The sequence below is a fragment of the Podarcis muralis genome, chromosome 4 (genome assembly GCF_964188315.1).
Source record: "Podarcis muralis chromosome 4, rPodMur119.hap1.1, whole genome shotgun sequence".
Taxonomy (NCBI): Eukaryota; Metazoa; Chordata; class Lepidosauria; order Squamata; family Lacertidae; genus Podarcis; species Podarcis muralis.
In genome coordinates, this window is record NC_135658.1 from 61,574,965 (window position 1) to 61,593,049 (window position 18,085).

At 38.7% G+C, this 18,085-nt stretch overlaps 1 protein-coding gene across 9 annotated transcripts in view; it reads left to right on the forward strand.

Annotated features, from left to right (window-relative positions):
• Window positions 1-18,085, forward strand: part of DMD (dystrophin) — a 985,465-nt gene that overhangs the window by 626,762 nt on the left and 340,618 nt on the right. For all 9 annotated transcript variants that reach the window (XM_077927390.1, XM_077927397.1, XM_077927392.1 and 6 more), the window contains exon 45: window positions 16,915-17,090. In XM_077927390.1, the coding sequence (XP_077783516.1) occupies window positions 16,915-17,090 (176 nt within the window). The remainder of the gene's footprint in view (window positions 1-16,914; window positions 17,091-18,085) is intronic.

The window sequence follows — 18,085 nt, forward strand, 5'->3', positions numbered from 1 at the left end:
CAGTATTAACTTTATTACATTGTCCAACATGAAAATCATATTAGGGTAAAGTGTGATGAGTGTTTGAGGAGATGTTCTGTTTAAGCTGACTGACATAATTTGTTCACATTAGAGAGTCTTGGCAATTATAGGCTTGAAAATATATGCCATGACTTATGCACACAGGATTGATAAGGAATATGTCCATTTCTATAAGATGTAATTTCCAGTCTTGCTGCAAAGCATAGTTTTCTCCCCAAGTGGAATTCAATGTTACGTTCTACAGTTGCTTGCATTGTGTTACATAATGGCAACAAGGTATAGCACATTAGAGTGAGAGGTGGGGCTAAATTATGACATCAAAATTGAAGCACGGTAGTTGATGTTCACATCCAGTTGGTGAAATTGTTAACTGTTTTTCATTGTGTCTTAAAAGGTACCTAACAATATTTCCGTCAAAAGTGAAGGTGATACAAAGGGTATAGATTATCTTTGAGAGTCAAATGGAGATAGAAAAATTATAGGAACTCAGTGATAAGTATAAACAGTGCTTTATTTGTGAAGGTACTCAGTGGTACAGTGTACTGTCAGAGGGTTTGGGGGGACGACGGCCCATGAAATACATTTTGTGATGGCTTGCATGGTATTTTTATCAATATATGAGTGCCTGCACCTCATTTACCAAAACCCCTCCATTAAGTCTCAAACTCCCTTATTATTTCATGTGCATGATGATTCACTGCAAACAATAAAGTAAGAATGCTCCCAGCTGGTAGAATTCTAATAACCTTTGAAGCAGTATTCCATTCACATAGTAGCCATTTATTTATTTAACTGTAATTCACACTTTTCACATAAAGGCAGCTTACAACATAAATCAGTCTATAAATATTCATAAAACATAATTAAAACACCAATGAATCATCATTTCATCATTTTGGAACTTTCTTCCCCTATGTGACTACTGCAATAACTTTCGGCCAAGTTAAAGTCGTGCCATGCTGAGTCTACTGCTACAGAGTTATAGCTATTCTCTCCCTGGGTACTAACTATATTCTGAAATCTTTGGTCCACCTTTCTAAGTTAATGGCATAAAAAACACACATATATGCACTCCCAATAGAAATGATCTGTTTGACAGTTTGAGACAGTTACATCTGCTGCTCTTTTATTTTGCAAAGTGAGCCCAGCAACAGGAATCATTCATTATTTCTTCTTTGGAGGAGTTTTGAGGAGCAGAAGTCAAGAGTCACAAAGGACCCCGTATCAGTCAAAAACACATATTTGTGAAATCTTTATGGATTTAGAAGGCAGTTGCTTGGGCCAGAAAACCAATTATGGTTCTTGGTTCGCAGAGACTAGGGTTGATAAATAGCATTCCATAGAAGGCTAATTGCCTGCTGGTAAGTTCCTTATTAAGTAAGGCATACTCTTACAGAAAAAATGCTACTTAGGCAAAAGTCTGGAAGCCATTTTTTATTATTTTAGACATATCCTGTGTGATAAGGTATTATTCAGGTAAAGTCCTTCTCCATGTTGGATGACAATGTGTATAACTAATATTGTCCTTTGAGACTAGTTTGCATGCAGTTAGTGGCATTGCACTGTTCATTGGGCTGCTGAAGATAAGAATGAGTGATGATGCCCTATATTTTAATGGAAATTTTTGAGTACGTGCAGCAGTAGGGCGCAGTCTTCAGCAAAGAAAAACGAGCTGACTTGGAGGCAAGAGAGGTCATCAAGAAAGATAAAGAAATAGGACATCTACTCCAGGCTAGGCAAGGCTTTTTAAAGGATATTATGATAATGAACAAGAACCAATTTAATTTTTATAATGCCACTCTGTTTAACTTTAAAATACAAGGTCGAGGTACTGTGTTTTTTTATAATGATTAAAGATTGTGGAATGCTCTTTTTGTTTGAACCCTCATATGTTTCGGTTGTAAAGACTGAATGTGACAAGGAACTGGGTTGGAACCAGAAATTCCTCCTATGTACAATTAAAGAAGAAAATCTGGTGAACATTTTCATATTTATCTTGACATGAGGATTTATTTTCTTAAGAAGTCACCCTTTTGAAGTTAGTTTGATCCTGGAAGAGTAATATGTCTTATCTTTACATAAAATCTATAAAAACTACATCTATCATACAACTAGGTTCTGAAAATAGTTCCCTCTACAATAAAATTTCAGAGCTCCCTTCTTACAGAAACCTAATTTACACATTAGATGTAAGACTTATATCGCCCACAAGGTTTCTGAACTGTCAAGGTTATAAAAAGTATGATAGATTGTACCTTAAAAACAAAATTCTTACAGGAAGGCTTTATATTTAATGAGAAGAAATGTGTGGAATATTCTCTTTTTAAAGGCAAAAAAAGTAGACTGAAAATGTTCTGTATGGAATCTGCAGAGAGGGAATAATGTGAATGGGCACATTTTTCAGGGGGCAAAAAGCCGATGATTCTTCATTTCTTTGCATCTTTTTAAATAGTGGTGTTTCTCTAAAATGGTACCTAGATAAACCCAGTTTCTTCTTATGAATATTTACTGCATGTGCCTGTCCCTAAGCCAGGGGTCTGCAACCTTTAAGACAAAAAGAGCCACTTGGACCCGTTTCCGAAGGAAAAAAAACTGGGAGCCGCAAAACCATTGCAACATTTAAAACAAATATAGACCTGCATGCGCGCCGCTGCCCTCCGATCTGACAGCGGGCGGGAAGGTGACGTCGGGACGGTGTGTGACTAACGCACGCACCGCCCCCATGCGACGTCACAGCCAGTACAGCGCCCACCACAGTGGGGAGTGTCGGGGCGCACAATGCGCCTCCTCCCCTCGCTAGTATCTACCCCGGAGCTGCGGCAAAGGTGTAAAAGAGCCACATGCGGCTCCGGAGCCGCGGGTTGCAGACCCCTGCCCTAAGCCAATGCACACATTTGTTGAACCTTTCTTTCACCACCAGCAAGCAGTCTGCTTGCGAGGAAAGCAGCTGAAAACCCTAAGAATAAATATGTTTGCCCTTCAGAGCCAACCATTGGAGCTAAAATCCTGGCACACCTCCATCACTTGTATCTTCTTTTAATGGGAGCAATGGGGAATGACAGAAGCCTCCATTGTAATGAAACAATTTGATGGCCTGCTTGATGTCTGGGATGCACACTGATAGCTCAGATCTCAAATTTGGGATCTGCACACTGATAGCTTCTTTCTCCCCCCCCCCTCCCCCGGCTTCCTACCAAGATTTCACTTTAGATAAATGAGAGTGATGCATGCAGTGTCCCATGTACACATGGGTGTTCAGCTTCCCCTTTCTGGTGACAGCATCCTCACCTTTGAAGGTCAGACTCTTCAGGAGCAAAACCCCATGAATTGCACAGAGCTGCAATTTTCCTGATTCCTGATTTATCTACGCCCCCTCTCATGGTGCTGCCACCCTGTCATGTGGCAGGTCTATCCCTATATCTGGGGTTCTAAGCCTTTGTACATTTACTTGAATGTAAGCCTTACTTAGTTGAACTTAACAAGCATATTTTTTTTTGTTCTGCCCATTCAGCAATGGACTTTCTCATTCTTGAGATTCACCAGAGTTTGAACATGAACATGTTGCTTAAGTACTGGGACTAATTTGTTAGCTTTGTTGGCCATGTATAAGCTGATCTACATTAATTTTAATTTAATTTGTTAGCTATCTTTTGACAGTGATTTATTTATATGCTGCTCCTTAGTCAAATGCCTACTTATTAGTCATTTTATTCTGTTGGTTTTATTTGTGCCCACCTGAGTGACTCTTTGTTTTCTTACCTGCCTATGTTCCCACCTACCATGTAGGTTACCCAGGGGGAAGAGTAGGAGGTGAGAAAACAAGCACTTTGCTCACGTCCTCAGCCACCCAAATTCTTGTTTGCTTGCCCAGTTTGAAGCGAATTAGAGGTGAAGGGCAGGGCAGCTTGACCATCTGACCAGCAAAAAGGGAGAAATCGAGAAAGAACCGTAGTGGAGGAAGCAGTGCACCCTCCTGCCCACATGCCTGCCAAGCTTTATGCTGTAAACCGCCGTATATAAATTTAATGATAATAATAATCATACAATTAAAAAGCTGCCCACTGCCCAGCAGCCATTGCTGCTCCTGCTTCTTCCCCACCCAGCCCACCCATAATGTCTACATTCAGTGAAGGGTTAGCATTTGAGCAAACTCATAAATTCGTGAATTTATCAAGGGTTGGAAATATTACCAGCTAACTTCCTTGAGAGACCAGCCCGGGGACAGCTGACTGGGGGTGGGCCATTGGAGTTAGCAACCTTGGCATCACCAAGCTCCACTCCCGAGTTTTGGAGGGTGGTGCCAAGCTTATGAATCTGAAGGGATGAGATGCTGCCAACTTGAAGTCCCTAGGGGCATGGTCTGATCACAGTTGAAGACCATTCATTTGTGCTGAAAAGTTGCTTGAATCTCTCTCAACTAAATAACTGTGACTTAGTATACAGACTGTGTTGTTTGCTGCACTAGCTACAGATGGAAAACGTGCTCATTGCTCAGGATACCTTTTAAATATTGACACAGAAATATTATGAAATGTGCTTACTAAATATGATTCTTACCATGCTGTCCTTTTGGGATTCCAAGTGATCACAAGGAAACATTTCCCTTTCATGTGGCTTGACTGCACTTTGAGACGGATAATACATGAGGAGAAAATAGTGTATTTCCTCTACCTTTCTCTCCTGTCAACTTTGAGAGGATATGCACTGATGAGCATTCTTATTTGTATTTAACATTTTAAAATAAACTTTGAAAATGAGACGATATTGAATCTCACTCCTATCTACTTCCATGTTAATAGCCAGACTTAGTCTTGTTTTACTAATACAATTTTGGTTTCCCCTTAAAAGTAGTCTTAATGAATTAAGAATCCTTTTATCTCTAGTTTGCTGGTAATTGTTTCTGTCCTTATTAGATCCCTGGGTAGCTTCCTTGTCATCCAGGAGTCGAAGTTACTTCCATAAGGCATTAGCATATTAAACAGATTGGAAAGTGACAAGTTACGGTGTTCTTAATAAAGAAGTAATCAAGGTTTAGAGCATGTCAGCCATATAAAGTAATATACAGTACTTAAAAGGACCTGGAGGCGAGCTATCATAGAGCCAAATACCTTTTTATAGTGTCTCTAAATGATAAATGAAGCAAAATGATTAATATACAGATAACGTTTTTGTCCTGTTAAAATGCAACATTAAATTCATTTCACATTTTTCATTGCAGTGGGCATTTGATTATCTGTCTGGCTGTTTCATCAGTGATACTTTTTATTTCACTTATGTTTTTGTTTGCATTGGATTGACCTTTAAAACAAATAAATGCTTGCATGCAACAAGGGGTTAGTTCGTGCATTTAGCAAATTAAAGTTGCTGTCCTTTTCACTTTCACAAACTCCCATATTTTTTACACCATTTAGAAATGCTCTGAAGTCAATCCTTTTTAAAAAGTTACAGTCATGTTCTGAATGACCCCATCAGAATTTTGTCTTCAGGTTTGCCTTTCAAGATTTGGATGATGGATTTTCAAGAGCACTTAAACATAAGAAAGTGTCTCTTAGCAAGACTTACAAAATGCAGTGTGTGTGTGTGTGTGTGTGTGTGTGTGTGTGTGTGCATTCAATGGCATGGCTTTTTCTCATTTCTATTCAGGATTTAATTGAACTGTGGACTTTTATTTTAAAGCCATAACTTGTGTCAAATGCCTTGATGAGTCATAAAAAAACAAAAATGGAAACAGAACAAGAGTGTTTTAGATAGGAATTGTTATATTGGATTAGACCAGTCAATCATACTATAAGAATAAAATAACCTTTATGGGGTTTTAAGAAACTTTTGCCAAAATGTCACATAAATTATTTTCACATGAAATAAAACTAAATGGAAAGGTTATGATCTAAAGTACACATTAAGAAGCTACTGAGTTTTCCTTTTAAAAAGGCACAGGTCAAAGATATATTAAATAAAATTGGACTGGGGTCTATGGGAATCGGTTGTGAACCTGAAAGCCACCGGTTTAAAAATATTGCCTTTACCAAATGAAAGAACACTTGCCATTGAATGCTGGTGTGTTGCGGTTGTAGCCCAGCGCAGCCATGCCAGGGGCTATCACCCTACCCCACATGGCCACTGGAGGATGCCCTCCTCCTTTGCTGACTGGGAGGGATTCTGGGAGCCTGCCCTTTTGAATGAGCCAAGCACGGGCAGGTGAGTGGATGTGGCTCTGACAGCAGACTGGAGTGAAAACCTTCGCCCCTGGTCTTCACTCTGGTCCTCTTGCTGCTTATTTAAGCAGGCCATGTCAGGTTTGGAACTTTGGAACTTTGGAGGCAAAGGGGAAGGTGTTGAACCCCTTCTGAGTTCAACAGGCCACAGCCATGCCCAGCAGTTCAGTTGGAGCTGGATTCCCCACCCTTCCACCTTCTTCAACAATTTCTGGTCCTGCTTGATGGTAAGCAGGCAGGCCATGGCATGAGACCTTGCTATGGAATTAATCAGTCGTTGTATTTGGGGCCAGGAAGGCATTTTCCAGCAGACGAATTGGGCCTTACTGAAGATTTTGCCTACGTCACAGTAACTGTTGCAACTTGTTGGCAGATAAGGCATTGGGTTGGATCCTTAGCTTAGGTTGGGGGTTGGGGGTTGGGGGTTGGAAGCCAACCTCCCTGCTACAAAGAATAAGTACCCTGGTTAATGGTGGTCCTGGTGGGATTATCCGGATTTTATGTACATTATAGCGTGACCTTAATCTAGGTTTGACCCAGCCAAAATAATCAACCAGCAGCCAAGCTGGTTGATTCAGGATACATACCCAATGCCTGCAGCAAAGCCTCCTTACATCTGTAAAATTGTGGATTATTTGAACCCAATATCCTTGTCCTGTGTCTTTATAGATCATCCTTGCATTGGAGCCCACCAGTCATGGGCTCTCTGCAATTCAATCTGCAACAAAGTCACATGATTAGGGCAGACGAGTATTGTCTAAACTTAGCACCACTCTCTCTTGTCTTCAAGTTGAGTACAATAATACTTTAATCTTGTAAAGATTGTTGTATAGCTAATTAAGGTTATATCTGTGAAGTAGGTTAATAATAATGATAATGATAATTTATTTATGCCCCGCCCATCTGGCTGAGTTTCCCCAGCCACTCTGGGCGGCTCCCAATTGAGTGTTAAAAACAATACAGCATTAAATATCAAAAACTTCCCTGAACAGGGCTGCCTTCAGATGTCTTTTAAAAATAGAATAGCTGCTTATTTCCTTGACATCTGATGGGACGGCGTTCCACAGGGCGGGCGCCACTACCGAGAAGGTTGGACAATTCAAGTGCTATATAAATGCTAAGCATTATTATTATTTGTACGAATGCCAGTGTGGTTGCTCGAGAGCAAGCAGGCAAGACTACCCGTTGGTCTTTTCAAGGCTTTATTATCTGTCCAAAACGTTCACAATGCAGATCGACTCTTTTCCATGTCTGCTCAGTCGCTAGCAGAATCTGGGAGTGGGCAGTCCTTAAACTTTCCCTAGCAGATCAGTTTTTTGACCCCCATCCACGCCTCCCCTCTCTGCGCATAAGCCTACTGTGCAGAGAGGGCATGGGCAAAGGGGGACCTGCCTCCCGCCCCCCGCTTTGCTCAGGTTCGGTGTTGCGGCTTTCCCTTGCATCTTCCGAGCCCTACATCCCTTCCCCACTGGAGGCGTGCCTTTGCTCCTCCTCGGAGGACCAGCTGCTTCTCACGATCTTTGGCGGCTCCCTGTAACCCAATGCCCTGCCACTTCCCGCCTCTGAGCTGATGGCAGTTCCCTGACATTATTAAATTAACTTGAGAGACATTGTCATATTAATGTGTATCCTTACTTAGGTATCTATGTGGAGTCCCAAATAATATTGCCCTGAACTGAAATGCTTTTAGGAATCAAATTTTATAAACGACGAATGACCCTTGAGGGGGTTTTTTAAGGCAAAACTGTTGGCAGCAGTCTTTCTGTAGTCAAATGCCTCCTTGCATGACTATTATAATTTTTATAATGAATGATTTTAGAATGTTGTTTATGCTGTACTGTTGTACTGTTTTATTGTTGTTAGCCGCCCTGAGCCCGGCTTCGGCTGGGGAGGGCGGGATATAAATACAATTTTTTATTATTATTATTATTATTATTATTATTATTATTATTATTATTATGCTACAATTTATAGTCCTACAATTGCCGTAATCCTTGTCTTCTGTCCTTATCCTTTCACTCTAAGAAAAAGGATATTTTTCCACAACATGTGGGTCCCACTCCTTTCAGTCTGCAAGTCATAGGCACACATCCCAGTCTTTGTACCATTGGTTTTTTTCCTTATCAGGGGACATATAATGATTGCTCTAGTGCAGTTCTAAAGAATGATATGGCCACCATGTTGAAGCCCATCTATGTTACCAGCCTACCCTGAGCAGCTGTGGCTTTCTCCAAACTATCACACACATTTATTTATTCATTTTGCTATATATGGTGTAATAGGGATGGGGAGGGGGATGACTACCAGGTCTTGAAATGTGGAGGCAGCTGCCACAGAGAGTGATTTAAAACCCTTCCATGCATCAGCTGTGGCATGTCCACAGGTCCTTTGTTTCCATCTTTTATTCAATGTGATGATTTTGCAAAGTTCCTAAAAGCAAGAAAGATCCAGGGACATTTCTCATGCCTGTCAAAAGTAATTCTTAATATTATGGTGCATGACAAATACTTCATGCTCAGTGTGAAACAAATTTTTGGATTAAAAAAAAATCTATAAAGTTTCTACCCTGCTTTAAAAAGAAGAAAATGAATATGTTTGCAAATTGTGAAGAGGCACAAATTCAAGAAAACAACACCTCTCTCTTCCTAGTTTGTATGTGTATTCACTTTTAATATTTCAATAATATATTAATGATACTTCAATATTCAGTCTTGGGTAGCTTCCAGTGTTCCTATGCCTGCCCTAAAGAAGGTCTAAGTTTCATCCTAGACATAAACCAAATGCATGACTTAGGCAAACCAATCTGTTTCCTCCTACTCCATTAGTAATATGGATAATAAAACCGGCCTACATTACACACTTGTTTTAAGGATAATTGAGATAATGTAGGTGAAGCTCTCTGAGCACTGAGGAAAATGCTACATAGTTGGGGATGACTGTGGTGATATTGAATGCAACTAGAACAATTGTTTTGCCATTACTCTGCTTTGTGTGTGGGTTAGGGATGGAGCTGGTCCTTGCATTTCTGACTGATGTACAGCCAATAAGGAATATGGAGTATATGTCAGACACCTGAGTATCAATAGTTGTTTTCCCTAAGGGGGGGGAAATGCTAATGTGTTTTTTCGCATTTAGTTTTTCTTTTCAATTTGTTTTTACTTGCTATAAATCACTGTAAAGCTTACCTTAATATATTTATATTGAAACATTTTATTTTTTAAAAAAAATCCCTCATAGAGAATTGTCCCTTCACTGGTTTTAAGGACTCTCCAGAAATCATACCTTATATACGTTAATTAGTTACTTCCCTTAACTTTCTGTGTTACTGCTTTCTCTTCTTGCCCTTGGAATAATTTTCAAGAATAATTAGCTGGTATCAGAAATTAATGTAATAATTAGTAAGGCTTTGATGAACATATCAAAGGTTACACTGGCATCCAAACTGCTTTGCTGTATTAGAGTGTAGATCTCAAATATACTGCAACTATGATCTTCTAGCCAGTACAGAGAAAGAGAGAATTATCCAAACAACTTAAGTGCATAGAGTGATGGCTTATCTGTGACTGCAGATTTTGAGAATCCCTACATGATCTATTCTTCATCATCATCATCATTTTATACCCCACCTTTTCCCTATCAGGAGCTCAAGGCGACTTACAGATAAAATATGAACAGCTTTATGATCTCCATGCATATAATATATGCAATCAGGGTTTATTTTTTTTCAAAAGAATGTTCTGCCAGCAAGTGAAACTGACAGACATTAAATGCTTGTTTTTATTATTTCATCATGTTGGTACAGGGATTTTCAATAAAAATAAATTACCTTTGAGCATGCTTGGCTGATACCATAAAAATATAAAAGATCAATTTGATTGATGGTAGAAATGCTTCTCATTATGCTTAACTGTAAAATATTGTAGCATTCAGAGACAACAGGAAATGAGATTCATGAAACTATTCAAAAATATATGCATGGGTTAACTATGTGATAAGAGAGAACTCATGAAAGAGGCTGTATTATTTTAACAGTCATCATGAATTTTGGTGACATCTACACAGCAACAGAAGATGTTTCTACATTAATATTTTATGTCTAATCATGAAATATCTTCCCTTGTTTTGGACAGTATGCCAGAAAGATCTGCATATTTTGACATTGAAATACAAATTATTCATGAAAAACCAAGTTCCACTACAGTATAATACATGTACCAAAAAATGACTTGTTGAAAATTAAAGCATTACTTGATTATGTAGTGGTTCTAATCTAATTTGCTAATCCAAGGGTGTTTCTTAAAAAAGAAAAGAAAAGCCTCTATGAACCCGTGCTTATTGTGACAACCACCTCTGTGTTTCCCTAGATTCAGGGAATAATTTTAAGATCAGTTCCCAATGATTTGTAATTGGAAATGTTTTCCAATTACTAAGTTCATTCATTTTTGTTGGCATCTGTTCATTAGTAACAATGAATGAATATTAGCTGCAAATAAAATTTCAGGCAAGTTTAGGAGTTTGTTTGCTAAATACAAGTAAAATAAGATGCTGATTTACTTTACCTTTTAGGATATCAGAATTCTAGAAAACCCACATCAGTGCAGATGACTCTTGGGGTCCCTTTCAACCCTACAATTCTATGATATCTATTTACTTTACTTACTTATTTCATTTATACTCTACTTTCCCCCCACCCAAAGAGCTACAAAGTGGTGTAGATGGTTCTTCATTTCCTCATTTATTTCCCACAACAACCCTGTGAGCTAGGTGAGGCTGAAAAGCAGTGTCTGGCCCCCAAGGTCACCCAGCGAGCTTCAAGGCCAAGTGTGAATTCGAACCCTGGTCTCCCAGGTCCTAGTCTGACACTCTAACCACTATACCACTCTGGCTCTCTTAATTGTACACCTAACAGCCTGTCAATTACCATGTTTGACAATAGGGGCTTGCGTGGGCATGCTTTTGCTTTTACAACCAATTTATTAACATTAATGCCCATAAAAATGTGTATTCCTATTTCCCCCAAACGAATGTCAGAACATAAAATTTTGTTTCTGTATATTTTAAAATATCTTATTCATAATTCATGTGCACTAAACTAGACATAATCTAGAGCTGCATGGAGTTCTGAGGCTCACAAGAACATCAAAGTGCACAGAACTGCCCTCTTTTATGTTGTGAGGGAGAGGAATGTCATATCCATTGGGTATACCAAATATTACCCAGCTTACAGAATACAGTGGGGATACCTGCATACTTGAACTGCCCAACTCCTTGTGAATTGAAGCCACTGTGACAATTCTGGAAGTCAACCAAGGAAGAGATATAACGGCTTAATATCAAACATCTAAACATTGCTAGGTTTTGTTCATACAACCTTTTGCCGTAGGTAAACAAATGGACTTAGGAAAATCTATTTATATGTAGAGCTGTTACAATAATCTTAACTGTATATGATCTTTATTATTATTATTATTCAATGGCATATATATTTTATAAATGCAGACATTATTTTTCATTACACGTTCACTTGTTTTACAATGACTATTAGAGATAGCTCTAAAGAACCTTATATGGCAGATAGGAGTAAGCCACCAGGCAGTTTGTATATGCTTTTATCAGCTGGTAATTCTTTGTACAAATGCAAAATGATGCATGCAACTGTCCTTTAAAAACTTGCTATGCTTCACTGAGAAATTATATATTTATATGAATCAGAATGCCATCTGTGGTTACAGTACATTAGTTAAAGTAAAATTACAAGGACTATCAATCCTGTTTCCAGTATAAACTGATCACCATCTGTGATCAGGAAGAATTCCCCTCCTTCTACTCCATCTATGCAATGTTATGCAATTAAATGCATTATGGAAGATTTATATCCCTATAAATCAACCAGTAATGTTTACTCTCAGTATCTATTAACATTACAGAGCCTTTTTTGTTTGTTTGTTTCCCACAGGGAAGTAAGTTGTCCCTATTAAAAGTTATCATTTTGATCACTTTTAGCCATTGTAAATGGTCGTAATTTAAAAATGTGTGTCTAACATTGTAGTTTCATAAGCTTCTACCCGGCCAGTGTCTATGTGCTGCCTGCACTTATGTTGCTTAACTGATGGTTTGGCACAGGGCATTATTTTAAATGTATGAAGTAGTGAGGAATTTCCTCATCAGCAATCATGAATTCTCCACCAGTGAGCTCAAGCTTTCCCTCTTGTAAAATGCCCCTTTCAGTTCCCTCTGTTTTTTCTTCAATATGAGAACATCACTACATTATGTGATTATAACTCCCACTAATTTGTTGACATTGTTGTGGACAGTAATTGTGTAATTTCAGCAACCTATGTGATTAAATGTTTTACACTGCCTCACAACATGGGATCCAGTCACAAGGAAGTAGTTACACCACATTGAACATATACAGTGGTACCTCGGGTTAAGTACTTAATTCGTTCCGGAGGTCTGTACTTAACCTGAAACTGTTCTTAACCTGAAGCACCACTTTAGCTAATGGGGCCTCCTGCTGCTGCCGCGCCGCCGGAGCACGATTTCTGTTCTCATCCTGAAGCAAAGTTCTTAACCTGAAACAATCTTTTTGGGTTAACGGAGGCTGTAACCTGAAGCGTATGTAACCTGAAGCGTATGTAACCCGAGGTACCACTGTACAGTCGTACCTTGGTTTCGAACAGCTTAGTTCTCAAACGTTTTGGCTCCCAAACGCCGTTTTGGAAGCCGAACATCCGACAGGGCTTCTGCAGCTTCCGATTGGCTGCAGGAGCTTCCTGCAGCCAGTTAGAAGCTGCGCTTTGGTTCCCAAATGTTTTGGAAGTCAAACGGACTTCTGAACATATTCTGTTCGACTTCCAAGGTACGACTGTACTGTAGTATACCGCGCACAGAGCTACAGTTCCCAGGATTCTTTTGAGGAGAAAATGTATGCTCATTCTGTATACAACCACAGTGTGTTAATTTAATATTGTTTAAATGCAATTTTGAGAATCACATGTGCACTACTTTTGGCAGGTTTACCACTCATGTCCTCCTTTTGAATTTGAAATGAAAATGGAAGAATAATAGAATTATAGAATTGTAGAGTTGGAAGGGGTCCAGAGGCCCAACCCTCAGCAATGCAGGAAGCCTGCCCACAGCCATCTCTGGGTTAACTCAAATCACCAACCTTCTGGTTAACAGCCAGATGCACTGACCCATTGTGCCATTATCACACATTATCATGTGTCAAAATAAAACTTTCCCTTTCCCTTTCTCATCTGCGTAATTCATTCACCTTAAATAAAATGCTACATGCTCACATGCATTATTTGCAGATCAGAATTAAGGTTTACAAAAACATTAGCTCCTGCATGTGTAAGGTCTCTGAAACTTGCCTACGGACAGTCTACTTTTGCTTTTAAAATTTACATCTCAATTCCATCGTTACCACTGCAGTGTTGCTGTGTATTAGGCTGCTGTGTATAAGTTAGACAATGTATACTGGCTTGATTTACTTGTCATAAGAAACTGCCCTGTGCTTGAAAGTGTTTTAGACTAAATTGTTTTATCATTATGAATTTATTTGTTACTGTAAAAGCATTAAGTTTCACAGACTTGCTGCTGCTGCTGATATTATATCATTTACATAGATGTTTAATTGTAACTGGACATTAAAGCAATGTCTGGATAAATCACCTAAATCCTGTAATCCGAATGTTCTGTGCAACTGAATGCATAATGTGCTTCTTCTCTTTCAAAACTCAATATAAAGCACTTCCTTAGAATACTAGTTTGGATTCCCCTTACAAATATTTATGTGAAAAGAAACCCACAAATATACCAGTGAACCGCAACATCTCACTGTGATAAAAAGTAATTTAAACGTTTAAAGTTCAGCCTTTGTCAAACAAAGAAGAAAAAAGTAATGTTGATTAAATAGTTCGGGCAGGCATCCAATTTCACTATTCTTTTCTAAAAAAAAAAAGTACAGTCCCACTCATTTTTCAATTGCAAGCTCTAATTTGCTGCTGTCTTCTAATTCCTCAGACTATAGAGTTTGTGCCAAGAGTACTAAACCTGAAAAAGGTGTAGTATAACATAGTTTAAAGCCCATAAGCATGACTGCTGTTGTCATAAGATTCCATTTTGCTTTCTATGATTTTTAAAATTGACATGAAACCCCATATCTGGAGAATTGTGCTATGTGCTTTCATTATGTGCTGTGTGGATGACACTCAGCTCTATGACCTTTGGGCATCCACAATTCTAAGGTAAAGTGCCTGGAAGGACGGTGTTGGTTCTACTCCAGGAACCAGATAAAGCAGATTATATAGCTCACAGTAGGAAACATCTGGCCTGCAGACCTAAATAGTCCTGCCATACTTCCTCATCTGGCAAGGCCATTTTGGCCAAGCAAAACCATACCCATTTACTCTACTCCTGACATCAGAAAGTACAGACACGGTGGGACAAAAAGGGGTCTGAAGCACTTTTAAGCCCTGAAAATTAGGTTTCAAATGACATGCAGGACTCCCTGCAAAGCTTGATGTTCAGCTGATTGTAGGGTCTTCAAAGCATCACACGGAACTCTATGCATTCACCAGCAATGACTAATTGCCAGGGCTTTCAAAGAGCTGCACACTGTGCTTGCACCCCGTGGTTTAATTTAAGGTAAAAAGATTATGACATCAAGTGAGTGTCCCTGCTCACCTGTCAAACTTGACCCAGGAGTGGGGGGTGGGGGGAGATCCAGTTTATTGCCTTTGTTCTAGAGCCATTTCAGTCTGCATTCAGGGCTGGATTTAATACAGTACTGAGACAGCTTGGAGAGTCCGAAAGCTGACCTTTGAGAGGATAGAATCAGGGGAAGACATGCAACCCTATTGATTCCCCAACTTCATACAGTGGTGTGCATTGAAAGGGAAGAAAATAATAGTTGCAGTTTTAGTACTATTTTAATTGAGACTGTAATCACAGATTTAAGGGACTATGAATCTGCATTAACCAAGTTTATCATGTATGCTAACAATGTTATCTCTATGTTTAAAATAAATAGTTTTGTGTGTGTATAGGAGTCGCTTACTCATGATTTCCACCCTATCCTTTTCTGTACTGGAGACAGCGGCATTTAAAACCTTTGTTTCATATTGTTTTAATATAGTTGTCACTATTGCCACTACTTCACCATTCCTTATGCTTTAGTGAACTGGCTCTTTCAGAGGCAGCATTTTTTGACAGGATACACTGCTTTCTGAAGTGTCAATTCAGCAAGGCAAAGGACTAATGAACTAACATCAGCAAAGAGGGAACTGCAGTGAAGATATTTTTAAAACTGCAAACTCTTTTGAAGGCTTGAAGTAAGAAAGACATCAAGGCAATTGCAGGACTCTTGCCTCTTACTGTTATAAGATAATGATGATGATGATGATGATGATAATAATAATAATAATAATAATAATAATAATAATAATAATAATAATAATAATAAAGAAAGACAGACAGACAGACTACGTCCAGGCACAAGAGAGCTGTTGGCAAATATTGGAGGCTCCCATTTTTTAAAACTTTCAAAATGTAGTTTTATGAAGCCTTTTGAAAGCTGCTGTAGCATACAAGCTAGGAGACTAAGCTACAAATCAGGAAGTTTCTTGTTTGAAACTTGCCTCTGCCGTGGGCTCATTGCATGGCCTTAGACAAGCCATTGTCTCTTGGCCTCTGATCTGTCAGGGTAGTTGTAGAGGGATTCTAACCATGGTTTTTTTAGGGGTTCCAGTCATGAGGAGACTTCTAAGCAATCTCAGCCAAACATGCTTAGAATCCTCCATATCTTTGCATCCATAGCACAAAAGGACCTTGGGAGTAGGACTTGCATGTGTAGTTCAAGTGCCCTTTTCAGAGATTCGCAGTAATGCCTAAAGAGAGCTAAAAGTTTTGCTATTTCTTCTAAAGCTTGCTTATCCATTTACTTTGTGATGTGCAATCAGAATTTATGCCTAAATCAGTTAATGTTGTGCAGCATTTAAATTTTAAGTTTTATTCACTCGTTAACAATATTTATCTTGACTGTTCAATAGATTTTTTTTAAAATCTGAGGCAAGTTTACATAATTTGAAAACAAATTATACAATTCATAGTAATGCAATTCACACAGATACCTTTAAAATAAATAACAACTAAAAGTGATTGTCCACTAATAACAATTAATAAACAAAATAAGGTCATAAAAAGGACCATGTACACCCCCATTAAATCCAAGTGTTTCAACAAAAATAAGCTGCTTTTATATTACCATACCATGAACCCTTTTTTATCTGGTCACCTTCTCTGTTTTTAAAATCAGTTTAATATTATCCCACATGATGTTATTGTATTCGTCGTTTCACTTAGGCTTCATTAAGATATGGCATACTTGCACAGTTAATCCAGAATTAGCATCACACTTTACAAGTGCTTTAATCTCACAAACTGGCCCAAACTGGCTCTCTTTTATACCCCAATTTTTCAGTCTAGATGTTCATTTTTCTAACATGCAGATGCTGCACACTGTATTCAGGCAAGCATCTTTTAAACATGATATTAGGTGCACACAACATTTATATAAGCAGGTTTTTCTCTACCATGCTTGCATTTGGCATAGCACATTTTGATCTGGTCATTGTACTCCATTTTTATCAGGTTATTTGGTTTCTTGCAGGACCTCCAGGATGGCATTGGGAGACAGCAAGCTGTTGTCAGAACACTGAACATCGCTGGGGAGGAAATTATTGAGCAGTCATCAATAGCCGATGCCAGTGTATTGAAGGGGAAACTGGGAAGCCTGAATTATCGGTGGAAGGAACTCTGCAAACAACTGGCAGAGAAAAAAAAGAGGTGAGCTAACATAGCAAGTAAATGTTATTTTTGATACTTCAAGCTCAGTTCTAATAATTGAAAAAATCATAACAAATTACAAATTGTTTTGTTAGAGTTTAAGGAATTTCCTTAGTAATTGTGTTATATAAATCTGTGAAATCCATAATCATGTATGGGATTGTGCTTTTAGTCTGAATTTAACCTGGATTTGATTGGAATACACCAGTCTGCATGTGACTAAAGCACATATGCGAACTAAACGCAGTGGCTTTCTTCCAAGTAAACATGTTTAGGATTATAGAGTTTAATGAAACAAGCAAAACCTGTTCATGATGCAAGGCTGCACTGCTTTGCATGCTGAGTTGGCTGTGAGCACCAGTGAACTCAGTGGAATTTACTTTTGTGTAACTGGAAGTATACAGTTGGGTTAAAAATAACTTACACCTACAGTGGTGCCTCACAAGACGAAATTAATCCGTTCCATGAGTCTCTTCGTCTTGCGGTTTTTTCGTCTTGCGAAGCACGGCTATTAGCGGCTTAGCAGCTATTAGCGGCTTAGCGGCTGTTAACGGCTTAGTGGCTTAGCGGCTATTAACGGCTTAGCGGCTTTAAGAAAAAGGAAACAAACTCGCAAGAACTCGCAAGACGAAACGTCTTGCGAAGCAAGCCCATAGGGAAATTCGTCTTGCGGAACGACTCAAAAAACGGAAAACCCTTTCGTCTAGCGAGTTTTTCGTCTTGCGAGGCATTCGTCTTGCGGGGCACCACTGTAATTTATAAAACTGTATTATTACTATTACATGTGAGTGTGTGTCAAAACTATATTGATCATTGTTTCGTAGCAACTCTTTCAGGATGTTTCAAATGAAAATACAGAAAAGTGAGCAATTTCTCTGTAAAAAGCAACACTACCCTGTTTCAGTTAGATTGACAAAGCACAAAGAAGCAGCAGAATAAAATGATTTCAATATTTACTTGATATTACTACTTTATAGCACAAAGATCTGGTCTGG